Source organism: Priapulus caudatus, unplaced genomic scaffold, assembly GCF_000485595.1.
Source record: "Priapulus caudatus unplaced genomic scaffold, Priapulus_caudatus-5.0.1 Scaffold142, whole genome shotgun sequence".
Taxonomy (NCBI): Eukaryota; Metazoa; Priapulida; class Priapulimorpha; order Priapulimorphida; family Priapulidae; genus Priapulus; species Priapulus caudatus.
The window spans coordinates 359,635-378,220 of record NW_014577203.1 but is presented as its reverse complement, the minus strand read 5'-3'; the positions used below and the strand labels follow the sequence as shown (position 1 = coordinate 378,220).

Here is an 18,586-nt window from a genome sequence, read left to right as displayed (position 1 = left end):
CACGCCCGGGGGATAGCATTTCCCGCTAAACATTAGTGTAGACAACGCCGCTCTGCGGCAGAAATAATGAGAAACGGCGAAGTAGCAGCATTATAAACTAACTAGCTATTACCCGTCTCCAGACGGGTTCGAGTGGGGTCTGACTTGAGGATGGCGGTTTAACCATATTCATCTCTCACTTTTATTGAGGATGTATTTACAGTAAACGAAAAATACTGATATTTAGACTCGAGTCATATACAATATTTGTTTAAAAAAAAATTGTATCTAAATTATATATAAAAATCTGAAAATTTTACCTTAAATGATATGCAATTTTTCAAAAAAAGGAAATGGGGTGATTTCATAGTCCAATTTCATTAATTTCGATATTTTTGAAATATCATTTTGGTTAGAAGCATAATAATAAATCAAATTCGTTAAAAAAAGCAAAATGCATTGAGAGTAGTTTTGAAGATATATTTTCTTGTAAGTCAGTGGACGGCGGCGGGCAGGTTACACCTCCCGTTGTCAATATTTGCACACACTGCGCGCACACCCACACATCACACACGCACGCACGCACGCACGCACAATCGCAGACGCGCACCCACGCACACACATACAATTTACACACACGGGCGCGCACACAAATACACGCACACGCACATGCACACGCACACACGCGCATACATACATACATACACACACGCACACGCACACGTACGCACACGTACACGCATACACACATACACACAACTGCAGCCGTCTCTCGTTGGGGTTTGTCGCTTGGGGTTTTCGCCTCACAGCTGTGCGCGGCAGTGATTGGCTGTTTATACACCGCAGCCGCATTGTCTTTGGTGTGTGCGTGTGTACGCGGCGGTGTGGCGTGCGTGCGTTCGTGCGTGCGTTTAGTGTGGCTTGCTATGCTAGGTGAAGGCTCCACCTAATTAAATGCTTATTATTATACCTTGATTCTACATTTAGTATAGCTATATTATCTTTAAAACCCGTGAGAAAACACATTAATAGTTTAACACAATTTCAAAAGGTTATGGTATATATAGTTTGGTGTGTGTGTGCTCTTAGACAATCGAAACGGCGTCTAAAAATGTCAGAGCATTGGGAGCCGGGTAAGTGCGGGCACGGTTACACCTCCCGTTGTCAAATGTTTGCACACAACGCGCGACAGGCACAGCGACACACGGTATTCACACACATACGGGCATGCGCACGCACAATCACACGTGCACCCACGAACACACATACCACATTTACACACACACGCGCGCACACACATACACACATACACGCACAGGTACACACAACGCCGCACGACGCCCGCACGCACGCAGCGCACGCACGCACGCACGCGCGCGCGCAGCGCGCGCGGCGCGCACACAACACACACAACACACACACACACACACCACACACACACCACAACACACACACACATACATGCACGTGTTCCTCGCTCGTTGGGGTTTGCCTTCAATTTTCGCCCTTAGCTGTGCGCCACAGTGCTTGGTTGTTTATACACCGCAGCCGCAATGGATTTGGTGTGTGCGCATGCGGATTTGGCGATCATGTGCCCCCACGCACACGCACACGCGCATGCACACGCACACACACGCATACATACTGACTCCGCGATGAGATTTTTCCGCGGATCGGCGGAAATCGGCGGATTTGACAGTCGCAGCGGTCCATTTTGTGAAACGTCAAATTCGTTGAGAAAATTGGGTTGGGGGGGTTGATCTTGGACGTTGCGGTAGCAGGTGATTCACATGCTCTGATTAGACTGCGCATGCGGATTTGGCAATCTTAAAATTTGGTGCGGGTTTCCGATGAGAGCACGTCAATCACAAGGTGATTCGATTCATGTACTCTGCTTGGACTGCGCATGCGAATTTTGCGATCTTAAAATTTGGTGCGGGTTTCCTATGAATGCCGAAGTTTCTTCGGGCACATAACTTTTTAGAAAATTGCCTCCAAAAGTCACTTTACGATGGAAAAATCGCGTTCTAACGTAGCGGAATGTATTCGCGACGCCCAGAAGGGGCCCCAGTTCGATTTATGCGAGCACACGTGGCACGGTTTCGGAGGAGATACGGAAAACGACACTTCGGCTCTTTCTACTATTATATAGTAGATAATATAAGCCAGATGGTCTAACGTGAAAGATGTCAAATATTTCTTTACATAATAATCGCAGACACATTCCTGCTATTAAAATTATACACTAACAATTAATATAAATGCTAAACAAATGATGTGTACATTTTTAAGAAAATGTTTTTTTAATAACATCATGGTAATTTCTGAAAAAGTGATCAGGCTGTGGCCATAAATATTCTATATTATATACATGATCTATATTCGTACAAAAATTCTACTTGGTCTTCATATGGTTGACAAAGCACTAGGGTCTTCCCACATGAAATATGCCATTGCGTGACATAGCTGCATAGTTAGTTATAGGATTAACTAGACCCTATACCAGGATAGTATATGCATAACTATAGCAATGGTTTATACGTAGTTTCTGTTAAATCTACAAAGGTTGCAGTCGTACAAAAATAAAGAAGAAAAAACATCAGATTATTCTCCATTCGGTCATCGCGGTTGTGAACAACGAACTATGGGGAACGTTTTCGCATTAAATTATTAGCCCCCCCCCACACACACATGCACACACAATCGCATCTGCGACGCAAGCCTAACAACCACCCCACGTGAGTCTAGCAACGTGGTCCGTCTTGCGCTTGGTCGGTTTGACAAAGCCGAGGAACTGGAGTTCCGAGACGGCCCTGATGAATCGTGCGCTGAACACTCGATCAGGAAATTCAACAAGAAAATAAGTCCAGGCCAAGCTAAGATCTCGTCTACATTTACCCAGCTATAACGGTGTTCTTCATATAGTTTGTAAAAAAAAGTATGACAATTAATCGTGAGAATGTTACGTATAATATATAGTTGTACAAAATTAACCGAATCTATAAGGTAGTAATATTATTACTATCTCACAGCTACGGTTAATTTTGCGTATTTAATACGCATTCAAGGATACTGCATGAGTTCATTCGGGTCGTTGCCGGTCGAGTCGTCGTCGTCGTCGTCAACGGAGGCCGGATCCACGATCGTGACAAACGCCTGCAGCCAGTCATACAGGTTGATGAGTTTTCCGCACTCCAGGTGTAGCTTGTAGGCGACGCAGATATCTGGCATGCTGCCAAGTATGGCTTCCTTTTCTGCCTCACAGCAGGAGCACTGAAGTGTAGAGCAATAAAGTGTCATGGAAATCCATCACCATAGGTTTTTGAAAGTAAATGATTGCAAGAAATGGAAAGATTCGGGGATGAAATAAGAAGGTAGGAGCGCAGGTACGAGGAATTAATACAGGGTAAGGGGAAAAATCCAAGGGAGGAGAGGGGGCAAGTGAAGCATATAGGCAAGGGTCAGGGAGAGATTGAGGAAAGGTGAGGAAGTGAGACAAAAAAGAGGAGGGATGCGAAGAACGAATGCAAGTGAACGAAGCTATTTTGTTCATTGCTAACACTTGTTACTAAGTCTTTGCTAGATGAAACTGTACCATCTACCACAAATCATGCTACAACTGCTAAAATTGAGTATAACACATTAGTTTCATAGAACTGCTTCAGGAATTCTCCTTGCATATGTTAAAGTAAGTCCGTGAACACTGCTTCCATTGATTTCCTGCCTTACCTGTAGGTAATAATGGGGCGTACTGAGCGCAGTCTGTATAGCAGCTCTTGGTGTTCCCACTAGATGGCGCTTGACGGCAGATAGAGCGTCGAAATAGAAGATCTCGTGCAGCGGCAGATTTTTATGACAGACGAGATGCTCACTGAAAAAAACACAGATGTGTGGAGTAGGGGTAGATAGCGTGGTGTAGTACTCGTTATGCCAATAAAATTGAAAATTAAATAGGATTTAGATCTAAGGTGAATATCAGACATATACATTTAATTACTCGTATTCGCAGGTTTTATTATTTACTCCTATTCCTATTCGTATTATTTATGTATAAGCGGTCCCACTATCACAAAATGCAAAGTGATGTAGTGCTTGGTAATTTAAGCTATTTTATATAATTTTCTCACCTGAATAAATCATCTAGGTACTGCAGAGCATCTGATCGCAGGCTCTCAAACACTGTCACTTCTTTTTCCTGCGGAATCAGGCCATCTGATTGTCTCCTCTCGTTCGATGATCCCCCTTTCTTCGGCGATCGGTTGACCTTTTGTTTCAAGGCAGTGAAGTCTAAGGGCAGACAAAGGTGAAGTGTGAGAATTTGCAATTTTCTCCTGTGAAACTGTCCTATTGGAACAGCAAATTTATCTTGTTCATACAATTGCTGGCTGACTGTACCTCATATAAAATGAAGAAATGAATGAATTAAAGAATCAGAATGAAGACTGAATATTAATATGAAATCAATATATTAATGTGATTAAGTCCATATTAACGTGAAGTGGTGGGTAAGGGCTTTGCCGAAGCCCACATCGCTCAATGCAGCAGCGGGTAAAACGTTCCCGTATAACAACATCGCTCACTCTCTATGTCATTGAACTTTGCTGTAAAGTCACGCAGTGTCTTCACAACGCCGTCGAAAATAGAGAAGCCCTCGAGCTGGGACGCACACTTCTGCAGCAGCTCTACCAGACTCTCACGTGACATCACCCTGAAGACGAGGAATCACGTAAACAAACACCGCACGAGGTCGCGTGCACGGACACTAGCATCACAACTACGGCGTAAACAGTACGAAGATTCAACGCGTCATTCACGCAAATAGAATTATAGTCTTATATATATGGACTTATGTCTGTATGTATGGTGATTAACTGATTATGTAGACGAGCACCGCACGTGGTCGTGCACGGATAACAGCATCATGTCTAAGGTTTAAACAAGACTCAACGCGTCATTGACGTATGTAGAATTTCGGTCACCGGAACTGTTCGTTAGTAATAACAGTCGAAAACACAGCATGGAAAAGTGCTTACCGCAAGAAAGAAAATGAATTCTTGTAAGCCTCAGTAGAGCTTATGTCCCCTGTAAGAAGCTGGCCATAGATTTCACGCAGCTGTCGGTAGAAAATTAATTAATGATGTAATTAATGGTAATTAATGGTAGCACATATCGGGGTAATGTACACGATCACAACCAGAAACTTAAACTTTTACTACTTAAACTTAACTTTTTACTTAAACTTTTTACTTAAACTTTTAACTTTAACTTTTTTAAACTTAAACTTTAACATTTTTAAATAATACTTTTTGTACCCCTCCAAACACAATTAAGAAGAAAAAGCAAATAGAGCACAATCGATTCGATATCACTCGGAAATGTATTTTTTAACATTTAGCGTAAATGTTGACCACATACAACCACCATAGCCTAAATACCTGCTTTCCGAGTGGATGTCTTGGCAGGTCTTTACTGATACTATGCAGGCAGTGAAGAAGAGGAAATACATGCTGATGATAGCTGTCAATGTCAACCAAGAGCTGTGTGACCACCTCCTACAAGAATAAGGCCTGAGATCACGAAACATCCTAACTGGTGAGAAGTGATTTTCGTACACGAGCATAAGCTCTCATAATTGAAGCACATACAATGAGTACACGAAAAGTCCCATTATTCATTATCCTTTTAGTCCAATCTACACACTTTAACTGTCACTGAATATCTTTGCACAAATTCGACCGGGGCAGGAGTGCAACATTTGCAATCAAATCGGATTTCATTTGCCGCGCAGACGAGTCTACATTCTCTCGTCCTCTAGCACATTAAATCTGCACCTTGAAGTGTGCGTTGTCTAGCAACGGCAGCTTTCTTTGGTCGATCGACATTTATAAGTAAATCAAATTTCATTTGCAGCGCAGACGATCGAGTCTACATCCTCTCGTCCTCTAGCGCGTTAAATCTTCACCTTGAAGTGGGTGTCGTCTAGCAGCAACGGTTTTCTACGATCGACCGGCTGGCTCTCGACGTACTTCATGCAGGACGGCAGCTGTCGCAGTCTTTCGAGCTCCGCGTGGCCGAGGCCGGCGACCCGCGGCGCCACCTGCCCCGCGCCGCAGCATAGATGGCTGACGGCGGTGACGCGGAAGTGCTCCATCATGCAGAACTGCGGTCATAGAGCAGTCGCGTCGCGAGACTACGTGCGGGGGGGGGGGGTCTTTTCTCTAATGTGAATGCTGGGAGCGTTGTGAAGTGTTGCATTGGCCAATCGGAAAATTACCACTTACTTTGCGATTTAATCACAGAGGTACCATTCAATACTCAATCAATCAGAAAAACAGAAAATCACAAAATCAGAGGTACCTCAACGGATAAATTAAGTTGAACACACACTAGTGGGAGCTGAAATATATGACAAGATCACCTAACTGTGGTAGTACACTGGCTGATTCTACAAACGAAGTGTATGTGAAAAATATAAAGTCATATCCGACACCAGATGTAGAATGAATCAATCATTACCTTCAAGCCCTGGATAAAGGTTTTCACTGAGAAGTCGTGGTACAGAAAGATGTCCAGCAGCAAGTAAAACACCCTGGAGCCAAGCTTGAAGGGAAACTCGTTCGTAAGCAACACCTGCGGGACAAGAGATAAAACACGATAACACGGCGAAATTCGACAGCAAAGCTCGCATAACACATGAGTGTACGTACAGGCGTGTTTCAAGTAAGTGCTGCATCAATCCTATACTGTTTTCACAACGCTTAAGGATGGCTTATGTCGGGTTTGCGAGCCGACTCGACTGGAAGCAACTGGCTGCAATTCCCTGTGACTGCAGTGCTTAGGTCGGTCGACTGTGACGTGACTGCCTGCAACTGGCCGCCACTAGTTGCTCGGAATAGAACAGTGGGAAACTGGATGCAACTAGTCGCTGCTGATCGCTTCCAGTTGCATGAAATCCAGTTGCTTCCAGTCGAGTCGGCTCGCAAGCCCGACATAAGCCCCCCTTTACACACATGCACACGCACTGCCAAAATCTCTCCCCGGCGCACAGCTCTCTGCGCTGGCGTGAGATTAACTCACTATTCTGGCACCAGGTGGCAGGCTTACCTGGTCGAGCACGTGCGTGAGGTAGTCCGAGGAGGACTGCGACTGGAATTTCTCGATGGAGAGCAGAGACGAGACGGCGTGCGGAAGAATCTGGTGAATGGCGGTGACAGCGGTCGCGATTCCAAACACGAGCACCAGGGGGATCCGGTCCAGGTAGTGGCTGGACAGCAGACAGACATCAGTACGGCGCAAAACATTAATTATCTTTATTATTATTATTAGATCTTTATTATTATTATTAAATCTTTATTGCATGTAATTCAAATACAAATATATATACAAAACCCTAACCCTAACCCTAACCCTAACTCCAATATAATCATGCTAAACGAAAGGTTGTTGTCGGAGGAGTGATATCTGAACGAATACTTGTGTTGAAAATCAAAAAATGCAATCTGATGAGGTTGTACTAGTTCACAACATGTATTATATAACAATTGGGGTAAGGGATAAATGGTTCATAAGAGGCAGGCAGGTTTAAAACAGAGAAAGGAATATGTAGAAGTCGCACGCTCTCTCTCTCAGGTCCACATCAAAGTCTCTTCTACGGCACATGGATCTTAGGTGTACAACAGCAGTACGATAGAGCAGGGCGACGTATTCGCAGGAGTAATTACCTGCATAACGCGACAAAATCTTGAAGTACCGGCGCCGAAAATCCCTCCAGGTCCTCGAGTATGACAACGACTGGCGGGAACAGTCTTCTTAGCTGGCCGTCTGCCTTTCTCTTACGCGGCGAACCCTGTGGCGACCTCTACAGGCAGAAATGTAAATGAAAACTTACAATAACGTTACTAGTAGTACGCTGACCAGATTTAGCGCACGCCAAGCAGCTCGCTCCACGTGTTTACTTCAATACACTAATATTAGGTCAATCATTACAAGGTAGTGACGAATAGGTTGACGAAAGACTTACTTTTCTCGATGTGATGTCGGTGTACCAGGACGCCAGCACAGACATGCTGCAGCCTGTCTTCCTCAGGCTAACATCAACGTCGTCGTCGTCTTCCAACTAAATTTTAAATAATGTTGGATAACATGTTAAATAACTTACAATAAAAACGTGCAATTAAATAACACAATAAATACTTTGTAATTACGCAAGACACAATCTCAACCTCGACGACGAACGAAAAGGAATCGGCAACGACGGACTAGCGATCGTTTCAACTCACGGCTTCGGCGTTCGCGACGACTTGCTGCAGGGTTTTCGTCATGATGGCTTTCATGCTGGGACAATCCTTCGACGCGAGCGTGGCGACGTGCGGCGTCACGCTCCGCCTGACGAGAGCGGTCAGCGTGGTGACCGTCGTCTCATGGTCTGGCATGTTCACACCTGCCGACGATAAAATTCAGATAAAAAAAAAAATTCCAGGACACAATTTAATCGGTCTATATAGACCGATAATAATATCATTATTATCGAATTAATACAAATATAATACAATACAATGTCAGAATATTATCGATTTAATTGGTCTATATTCGTCTTAGCGGGTTTTGTATTCCACCACCTCAAGTTTACTCTTCCTTCACTCTTACTTCTCTACTTACTTTCTCGATCGTGCCGACATTAGCAACGATAACGTCAACAATCCTGTCACTGCAATCATCATCTTCATCATAATCACCATTATCATCATCCTTATATAAATATGAAAGTGAAACATCAATACTGACACGGATAGAAGAAGCACCAGTTCATTGGGACCCACAAGCTGCACCAGGCCAGCCCATACCCTTCTTATGAAGAACTGGATGAGCCTGGGATCGAATAAATGTCTTACCCATGACGAGTGCTGTTGTGGGAATCTCTTTTCTCTTAGTCCTCAGTGTTTTAGACTCGGTAGAAGGACAGAAGTCTTTGTGCGACAGTTTGATGTAGGCGAGCAGATCGTCAAACACGGTGGCATATAACTTTGCCTGCGTTGCCTGCAATGATATTGTATCACATAAACAGCAATATTCTTGGGAGGAAAAAAGAATTGCATTTCAATCAATTTCGGACTCATGCAATTGGTCCCAGAAATAGAAATTTGGTGATAAATAACATACAAAAGATTCTTAGAAGTGGAACAACTATAGTCTGTGATTGACAGTTGCCTTTTCTTACCTTAATACGCTCATCCATGTTCTGCCACAGATGAGAGTATGTGGAGTATCTGACCTTTCCCCCTTTATCTGTAAATCCATATGTATCTGAAACAGTGGAAGGGAATAACATCGCAATTTTGCCCACAACCAAGTATAATGATATGCCTTGCTATAATCTTACTTGTAATATAGATCTATCATTACATGTCATATATGTGTCTGGATCGTTTTTCATAGATTTTATCATATTTTAGTGATTGTTGCCATGACAGCACATCTACCATGTAAAATTTTGCCAGGTACTATAAAAAGAAAAGTTGTAGAAAAGAAGCAATTTTCAAGCTATTACATAAGACTCCCAGTCTCCCAGACATATATACTCACCAATACTTGTCTTTTCTTTCCGTTTGCTTCCTTTGAATGCAAAGCAAGCCTGCAATTACGAATATACTATCGTTACCACATGTTATACAGCAAATGTTATAACTACCTGCTACAAACCCCTGTAAAAAAAGTTAGCACATAGTAAATTAAATTTCCACTGTCAGTGTGTGTATATTCGTCTGTGCATCGGAAACGCATTTCATATTGATATTCGTCTCAGATCAATCAATTAATGGTGGCTGCCCTAGAAATTTTCATGATCTGATGCTATTTTAGGAGAACATCAGATCCAATAAATTCTAGCACACAATTTAATCGGCCTATATATTCATTTTAGCAGGTTTTGTATTCCACTACCTCTAATTTCCTCTTCTTTCTCTTTACTCTCGTTATTTGCCTTTACTTCTTATTTGTCACCTGTTTCCCCCAAATTTTATGATACATGTAAATCTGACTATTATTCTGTGATGCACGTGCTGATATTGTAGCATTCTAATGAGTAATGTGACCATCTTTTCAGAAATATAACTTTATTATGGTCCGTAGAGAAGCTAACACAACAGACAGGTGTCTGAGGTGATGGCACTCCATATCATCCACAGTTTATGCAGGGTTTGAATTAGCTCTAGAACTATAGCCCTCCGCTCCGACCTGCGATGGATCGGAGGGCTATAGTTCTAGAGCTAGGTTTGAATCGGCTTTTGTAAAGACTGATTCGTTTTCTCCGATACTATTAATAATATTCTATACTAGTAATGCTTCATTACTCGCTATATGGTGTGCCACTGTGTGATCTTACATTGCCAGTCATTGGCTATATTGACTAGGCAAAATTGATTCCTAGACATCGCCTCACAAGTTTACTGTTTAGTACAACAACCGTAAGTTACCTTGGTGAATGAGTCCGTTTCTGCCATCCTTTCAATCGAGTGTATGATTATCCTTTGCCTTTGGTTATAATTTTATGATTACAGTCTACAGATTCCATAATCTAACCCGTCCCTAAATGTTGTCGTTGATGTTGATTGAAGTAGAATCAAAATAACTAGTTACAAAGTTGCCGGGTTCTCGCACGTTGATCCGTGGCTCTGTTGTACCCAAACTTGGAATTTGCGCAAGCAATCCTGAGATCGTGCTGCCCAAAGTGCGGATTTCCAAATTTGACTGACAATCTTAACTTGACTGACAACCTCAACAAGACTCAACTTGACTGCCTCAACTTGACTGACTCAACTTGACTGCCTCAACTTGACTGACTCAACAAGACTTAAGACTCAAGAGACAATCTCAACTTGACTAACAATCAAACTTTGACTGACAATCTCAACTCAAGATTTGGCACGCCGAAAACAGTCGCTTATTCAACTATTAGGCAGCTAGGCTCTAGTACTAGTAGGCATTTCTCTAGTAGAATGTATTCACCAAACATGTGCATGTTTAGTAACGTAGTCGCTATCTCATAAATGTTTTAAATAGTTAAATATTGCATAAACCTCTCGGAAATCAGAGGACAAGCCACTGAAGCTAAATCATAAACATGTGCGCTTTTGTTTTCAAATGGGGCCCCTATGCTCCGTAGAAAAGGCAGGGCGCTGTGATCGTAGTGATATCAGAATTTTTACATTCTTTTAGAGATTAGACATAATGCAATGAAAATAACAAGAAATAAGGACAGCAAAAAATGATAGCAATTATTATTTTGAGGAATTTTAGCTAAACAATCAAAGAATTTTACATAGGCCCAAGGATGAGCATTAGGTGAGTCCGCGTAGCCACCACCAAAACTATGGTTGAGCCCTACTCCGGTTATATAATAACGGTTATATAATCCGTTATAAATAGGAAAAATCGTTACCGGTAGGTGGGCCATTCTCAGATAAAGCGTACAATCCCCATACCCAAGGTAGCAGAAAATAAAGTTACTTGTTCATAGACCTTTGATACTAATTCCGAAAGTAGAAGCTCCGACGAGGTTAAAATTTGTAACGGGTGATTTTTAACCCAACTGAATATTCGAGAAACGCTGTCTGAAAAATTGATGTGAATAAATTATTTTGTCCATTAACCATATACGTTACCTCTTGTTCATTTTTGCTTTGAGCAGTGCCCTGATGATATTCCAAGTAATTCTTTATTAGAGTGATTCATGAACTGGAGTTTAAATAACATGGAATGCAAAGAGATACAGCATAGAGCGAAATATTTCAGCCTTCAGGAAAATATGCTGCTTTAACATCATGATGTTATGTGTAATTGTCTGAAGTCAAGTAAGGTAGGGTAAGGTAAGTGTTAGGCAATGGAGTTATAATAATAAGTGTAATAATATATAACCAAAGTATAACATAATATATAATAATTATAATAATAAATAATAAGAATTGTAATAATTGATTTGTGGATGATGGTTAAAAGATTAATTACCAACCGATGATTGATAACAGATTAATTCAAAATCGATGATTGTTAAATGATTCCCTGATTAGTTGATGGACAGTTTGATTGCTAGGAGGCTCACGATTAGTCGGCTGCTACGAGTTCCCTGATTGATCGTCTGTTACGAGGTCCAGGATTGGTTGGTAGCTACAAGGCTCCTGATTGTTCGGCTGCTACGAGGCCCCTGATTGGTTCGCTGCTACGAGAGCCATCATTGGTTGGCTGCTACGAAGCCCAGGATTGGTTGGCTGCTACGAAGCCCAGGATTAGTTGGCTGCTACGAGGCCCCTGATTGGTAGGTTCCTAGGAGGCCCCTGATTAGTCGTCTACTACGAGGTCCAAGATTGGTAGGTTGCTAGAAGGCCCTTGATTGGTTGGTTTCTATGAGGCCCCTGATTGGTTGGCTGCTAGGAGGCCCCTAATTGGTCGGCTGCTACGATGTCCCTGATTGGTTGGCTGCTACGAGGCCCCTGATTGGTCGGCTCCTACGAGGTCCAGAATTGGTTGGCTGCTAGAAGGCCTCTGATTGGTAGGTTGCTAGAAGGCCCTTGATTGGTCTTCAAACTTGTGGTTAGGTTAACAGTTACTTGCATGTACCATATTTAGATTAGTCTAGAACACTTGCTTGACAATATCTGTCAAATCTAGTAAATTGTGCCCTGGAAAATTAATTAGTCAGACTGTCAGGTGACTATATTGAGCCCGAAACAATGACTGTCAATGTAAAATCATGATACAGTGCACACGTCACATGTATCATGTATTTCGTCTGTCGATGGCACACTTCAATGCTACCAAGATAGTGACTAGGGTCTAGGAATCAGGATATAGTTATCATGTGTGTGCAGCACGGGAACCTGCTGGTGCCGTGGTGGTCAGTATTAATTTTTTTGCTAATAGTAATATTTAATAGTTAATAAAAATATGTAACACTGACAGGTTTTGCGCAATTTGCAGATTGGTTGCCCAAACTGCGAATCCACTGAAATTCCTAGTTTGTGCAAGATGGGTGCCCTAGCAGTGGTACATGCGTGTAAAATTATAATATTCTAATTTTAAATATTCTATAATTCTATTTTCTCTATATAAAGCTATAGAACTCTAGCACGAACGGAATTTTTATTACGTTTCTCCAAAGAGATTATTTAGCGAGGAAAGTTTATCGCTTTGCGTAACATAATAGATAAATGATCCGTTAGGTGGCAGTATATACGTCCATCATGGAAGAGTGCAGATCCGACTTAGTTTTAGTGTCTAATGTTTTGCTATTTATACAGTGATATACTCGGTGTTGTAGCATAGTAATCGCGTTTAGAACGCCACGACTTTCAAATGGCTTATTCTAGCACGTATGATTCAGATGAAAACTTTGATTACTTATTTAAAATTGTACTGATCGGCGATGCGGGAGTTGGGAAAACGTGCGTCGTTCAACGATTCAAAACGGGAGTGTTCACCGAGCGGCACGGTAGTACAATTGGTGTGGATTTTACTATGAAAACACTTGTTCTCGATGGCAAGAGGGTCAAGGTACTTATTTAAATTGCTATTGCGTGTATATTTATGTGGTACAGGAGTCAAATAATTTTTTATACTGGGATTAGGACGTGACAAAAAAATCAAAATTTCAAATTTGAAACTATTTCGGAATATATCCACTAGAAGTAGAAGTATTTTTATCAGGTTAAAAAACAGAAGCGCATTAACCAGTAGGTCACCTAGCATCATATGACGCAAGGACTTGTGGATACACCCTTGCTTTTAACTTTAAAGTTTAATAGTTTTCTTCCATGCATGGGAATAATGCATTATGGATTTAGATTGAAAGAAGGCTGCTTTATTACTGCTTCTACATTTCAGCTTCAAGTGTGGGACACCGCTGGACAGGAGCGTTTTAGAACAATCACACAGAGCTACTATAGAAGTGCGAATGGAGTTATAATTGCCTATGACATCACTAAAAGAGATACCTTCAATAATATTGAGCGTTGGTTAGCTGATGTTTCTAGATATGCGGGTACAAACATTGAGAAAGTGTTGATAGGTACGTTTATTTCACAAAACAATGTTAATTAAACAAATAACCTGAAATAAGTAATACCGGTAACCACTCTTTATCTGTAATGCTATATATGATTTGGTGCGAGCCTATTTGTGGGTAGAGTCATTCCTAATCAATATTATGTAAGTGTAGCTTACTTCAATAGGTTACAATTCCTCTTTAAAGAAATTGCAACTAAATCATTATTTTAGTGTTCTATAATATAAGTTAACATTGTTACTTATTAAAAACTCATGAAATTTGCTCCATGAAAATAACCGTGAATGTGCGTTCGGTTCTACCCAGAAAAAGTTTCCCCAATAACCGGTCGCCTTCCTTCGCTTCTAGGAAACAAGTCCGATCTCGCGAACCTTCGTGAAGTCGACCCGGAGGAGGCGTACTATCTCGCCGAGCAGCACGGGATGCTCGCTACCATGGAAACGAGCGCAAAGGATGCGACGAACATCGAAGACGCGTTCGTGTCGTTAGCGAGAGTGCTGAAGGAGAACTATGCGAAGGTTGCGCTGGAGGAACACGCGCAGGGCATCGTGATCACCTCAGGAAGTAACGTGTCGTCGATCGACCGGAGGCTGACCAATTGTTGCCGATAGCAACGCTGCAGCGCATGCGTGTGTGTGGACAGGAGGCTGACCAATTGTTGCCGATAGCAACGCTGCAGCGCATGCGTGTGTGTGGACAGGAGGCTGACCAATTGTTGCCGATAGCAAAGCCGCAGCGCGTGCGTGTGTGTGGACAGGAGGCTGAGCAATTGTTGCCGATAGCAACGCTGCAGCGCATGCGTGTGTGTGGACAGGAGGCTGACCAATTGTTGCCGATAGCAACGCCGCAGCGCGTGCGTGTGTGTGGACAGGAGGCTGAGCAATTGTTGCCTATAGCAACACCGCAGCGCGTGTGTGTGTGTGGACAGGAGGCTGAGCAATTGTTGCCCATAGCAACACCGCAGCGCGTGCGTGTGTGTGGACAGGAGGCTGAGCAATTGTTGCCTATAGCAACACTTTGTTTTCAGCCTTTAGAGCGCTGGCGAAAACCTCGCGAGAGCAGCTGCTGTTCCCGCTAGTGTGATCACTGATTACACGTGTGCGTCGACGCTCCGTGATCTTATGCAAGAGATTCTTTCACGATCCGCATCGGACGTTTCCGCCGCGGCGAGCGGAACTGGGAAATCGTTTAGATTGCGGGTTTCTTCGCCATAACCTCAAAATTGTTTAGATTGCGCGAGCTTTTCTTCTCCTTAACCAGCAATCGTATAAGGTTGTCAGAGTTTTCATCCGGGACAGACGCGTTCTGCGTCACCAACGACCATGAAGGCGCTGACAGCGAGTACGGCGCGGCCTGATCGCAGAGCGCCGCAGGTGATGCACAGTGCGCCGCGTGAGGCGTCGTGAATGGAGGCTCGTCGAGAACGCGCTTGACGCGGCGGCGCGCCACCTGCATGGACGTGCGGCTCGACGCCGTGCGGCCTGCTGGAGCGCATCGGAGTGCGCGACATACGGTCAGCGGATCGCGGCGGCGACCGCGAGGAGCGCCGCGCGCGCCACCGCACGTCGGAAGCTCGCCGACTCCGACTCTCGCGGGACGTCTGCAGAGCGTACGGCTTGCCGCGGAGAGGCCCTCCCCGCGCTCGCGGCCGTTGCGACGTCAGCCATAGGGACGAAAGACTCAGCGGATTGACGTAGGCGTGGAGTGTACGTCGTCGGGGGCGACGGTAGAAGCACGCGGCCCGCATACGAAGCCTAGTTGCCCGCTTGGCGAGCGACGACGCGTGGTCGCCGCAGCTGTTCGCACGCGCATCCCGTGCGGCGGCGGCGCGCTCGCCGAGGCCATGGGGGCGCCGAGAGGGAGCTGGCGCGCCGTTTGAGAACCTGCTGGCGGCGTACGGCGGGCGGCGCGCCGCGCGTCCCGCCTTGACGCGTGCGGCCGCGACCGGGGCGACGCCCCCGCTGCAGAAGAGCCCGACCCAGATCGGCGCGCAGACACTCGGCGCGCCTCTGGGGGCGGGGGGGGGGGGCGGGGGCGGCGGACGCTCTGCTGTGCCGCATCGTCGAGGAGGCGGCGGCGGCCCGTGTCGACGGCGTTCCTGCCCCCGACCCGCGGCGCCGCGGGACCTCGTTCTCCGCCGACGCCGACGCTGCCTCGTGGTCGTCAAAGGCCGCGCGCGTTCGGCTGAAGGCGTCGCGCAGTCGTACCCTCCGCCGAGCACCAGCGTGTCCCGCGGAGCGATGGCCAGCGGCGGCGCCACCCGTGCGCATGCGTCAGCTTCGAGGCGGCCGGCCGGCGGGCTCCGACTGCGAACGATGTGCAGCCGACAAGTCGCGGGTGCTGTCCTGAGCGACGAGGAGGGAGTGGCTGGACGTCCTACCTGCTGCTCCTGCGAGCGTTTCTTACGGGGACCGGGCGCGCGCTGGCGCCTCGTCGACGGGGAGCGGACACGCTCGCCGCTTGATGAGAACGATGGGGGATATGACAGCGTGGAGCGGCAATGCCAGGCGAACATCGATGGGCGGGCAGATAAGGAGGAGGAGGAGGAGGCCGCCGCTGAGCGCGGACCGAGAACGATGGGGAAACGCGGGCCGGGGACAGCACCACGGCCGCGGATGACGAGGGAGCAGGAGAAGGAGGGGACAGGCCGGGCCGGGAGATGACGAAAAAGGCTGAACGAGGAGGAGCAGGCGAGAGTCGGGTTGCCGAGAGGCGCCAGCGTGGGCAGCGGGTGTCAGAGAAACGGGACATGAGACCGCCACCCGCGGCCACGCTTTCCGTCAGGGATTACTGTGCAGAGCGCCTTCTTCTGCGGTAACGTCCGCCGGCGCCCGGCAGACGACCGGCGCCCTCTTCATGGAGTCCGGCGGCCACCCGTCGCGAAGGTGAATCGCGCGAGCCCCCGATTTCTGGTTCCGGCGTCCGTTGCGAATGCTCGCCCAAGCTTTGCCGTCCGTAGTGGCGCCACCGTTGCACGGCGAGTCGCATCACGAGCACGACGATCGCGATTTCTGTCTTCGTGTTCGACGCAGATATGTGGATAGCTTCAACGGCGTGGCGGTAAGCGACGGGCGGGCCAGCGGGGAGCTGATGAGACGTGCCGAAGCAAGACGAAGAGGACACGATGTCATGCCGCGGAAGAACAGACGGACGAGCAACTGAGACACGATGTCATGGCGAGACACGACGAGACGAAGAGACACGATGTCATGGCGAGACACGACGAGGCGAAGAGACACGATGTCATGGCGAGACACGACGATACGGCGACACATCTCTTTCCAAACCCCACTAGCACCGTCGACATCATGCGCCGCGCCCCGCTAGCCGTCACCATCAACACACTAGCCGACACTGCGGGTCCCGTCACGACAACGGACGTTACCAGCGAACACACTAACCTTCTCAGTAACATTTCCGCTGCGCCGGCGACTTCTGGCGAACAGACGGCGAATCGCGTCCCCGAAGTCGGTGGGAAGAATTTGATCTCGAGCGACGAGCGAAAGACCGGAGAAGCCGACGCGGCGGCGGAGTGGAGCAGAGGGCGCTACCTGCAGAGCGACGGCGCGGTGGCGCCGGTGACGCTGCTGCGACCGCCGTCGTCCGTCCCCGCGCCGAAGAGACGTGCGGATCCCACGCAGCCGCCGCCGTCGCAGCGCCCCGGGAAGCGCTGGAAGCTGAGCAGCGCGTCGTTGTCGTCGCCGCGGCAACCCGTCGTCGCGCGTTCGTCAGTCGTCGAGCTGCTGCGGGAAGCGGCGCGAGGCGGCGGCGGCGGCGGCGGAGGTGGCAGGAAGGTTTCCCGTCGCGTCGTCCCACTCGCGTTCTCGCTCGCGGACGCGCGCGGGGCGGCGCCGCCCCCTGACACCACGGAGGAGAAGGCAGGGGTGAAGACGGAGGCAGAAACAGAGGCGGAGGTGACTCTTGTTGGATGCGCGTACGGCGGCCGCGCGTGGCTGTGTCGCCATGGCGACGCCGTCTACGCTCTCAACGTCCACCGGCTGCACGAGATCGCGCTGTTCGAGCGGCTCGCGCGGCGCCACCTGCTGCCGACGCAGCCGCTGTCGCCCGCCGTCGCCCTCTCCCGCGCCGCGCTCGGCGGCGACCCCTGCTGGCGCACCATGCAGGTTTTAAGAGTATAATTTGTGTTGTGCGATAAGAATAATCTCTGAGGATCCCTGTGGCGATCCTTGGAGAATTTACCCCACAACCCTACAATACTAATGAATCCACATGAATTTTACCGGGGGTAAATAGGAGCTTCACTTAATGGCACGCTGAGTGATTATAAATATGTGTAATATATTATTCTACCTTCTGTCTGTGAGTGACCATACCACTAAAGTATATAGCAACAAGCACAATCTAGCGCTCTGCAGGATTTACACGGTCACATTGATCCATCAGCCCATGCTCTTTACATACAGATCGTGGATAGCATTGTGCCCGCCTATGGGCCAACCCAGGTTAAGATATAATTTAGGGCGCGAACAATCCGGCATCCAGGCGCCACCAAGGTGCTGAGATTACCCCAGTCTGATTTGCCCTCAAGCC

At 46.7% G+C, this 18,586-nt stretch overlaps 2 protein-coding genes across 3 annotated transcripts; one reads left to right on the top strand and one right to left on the bottom strand.

Moving 5' to 3' along the window:
- Positions 1 to 2,270: 2,270 nt before the first annotated feature.
- LOC106806106 (origin recognition complex subunit 3-like) lies at positions 2,271 to 11,087 on the bottom strand. Its single transcript, XM_014807960.1, has 17 exons — positions 10,452 to 11,087; positions 9,562 to 9,610; positions 9,197 to 9,282; positions 8,871 to 9,015; positions 8,259 to 8,419; positions 8,000 to 8,095; positions 7,701 to 7,837; positions 7,084 to 7,243; positions 6,496 to 6,609; positions 5,942 to 6,139; positions 5,415 to 5,531; positions 5,013 to 5,092; positions 4,560 to 4,687; positions 4,107 to 4,266; positions 3,709 to 3,850; positions 3,053 to 3,252; positions 2,271 to 2,807 (listed from the first exon to the last, which is right to left on the bottom strand). Exons 1-17 carry the CDS (start codon positions 10,476 to 10,478, stop codon positions 2,702 to 2,704), a joined length of 2,106 nt encoding a protein of 701 aa, XP_014663446.1. The 5' UTR covers positions 10,479 to 11,087; the 3' UTR covers positions 2,271 to 2,701.
- A 2,135-nt stretch (positions 11,088 to 13,222) lies between these two features.
- On the top strand, positions 13,223 to 15,028 carry LOC106806102 (ras-related protein Rab-43-like). 2 transcript variants are annotated; one of them, XM_014807956.1, is made up of 4 exons: positions 13,223 to 13,524; positions 13,855 to 14,038; positions 14,384 to 14,624; positions 14,682 to 15,028. In XM_014807956.1, exons 1-4 carry the CDS (start codon positions 13,327 to 13,329, stop codon positions 14,701 to 14,703), a joined length of 645 nt encoding a protein of 214 aa, XP_014663442.1. In that variant the 5' UTR covers positions 13,223 to 13,326; the 3' UTR covers positions 14,704 to 15,028. The 2 variants fall into 2 exon arrangements, with proteins under 2 accessions (XP_014663442.1, XP_014663441.1); XM_014807955.1 differs by having other exon boundaries at positions 14,384 to 15,028.
- Positions 15,029 to 18,586: the final 3,558 nt, after the last annotated feature.

Bases quoted from the DNA above. Each gene is read 5' to 3' on its own strand.
- LOC106806106 (XM_014807960.1), bottom strand. From the start codon at position 10,478: ATGGCAGAAACGGACTCATTCACCAAG. The intron at 9,016-9,196 runs GTAAGAAAAGGC...ATATCATTGCAG, and splicing joins ACATGGATGAGCGTATTAAG to GCAACGCAGGCAAAGTTATA. The intron at 5,093-5,414 runs GTATTTAGGCTA...TTCTACCGACAG, and splicing joins GACATCCACTCGGAAAGCAG to CTGCGTGAAATCTATGGCCA.
- LOC106806102 (XM_014807956.1), top strand. From the start codon at position 13,327: ATGGCTTATTCTAGCACGTATGATTCAGATGAAAACTTTGATTACTTA. The intron at 13,525-13,854 runs GTACTTATTTAA...TCTACATTTCAG, and splicing joins TCGATGGCAAGAGGGTCAAG to CTTCAAGTGTGGGACACCGC. The intron at 14,625-14,681 runs GCTGACCAATTG...TGTGGACAGGAG, and splicing joins GTGTCGTCGATCGACCGGAG to GCTGACCAATTGTTGCCGAT.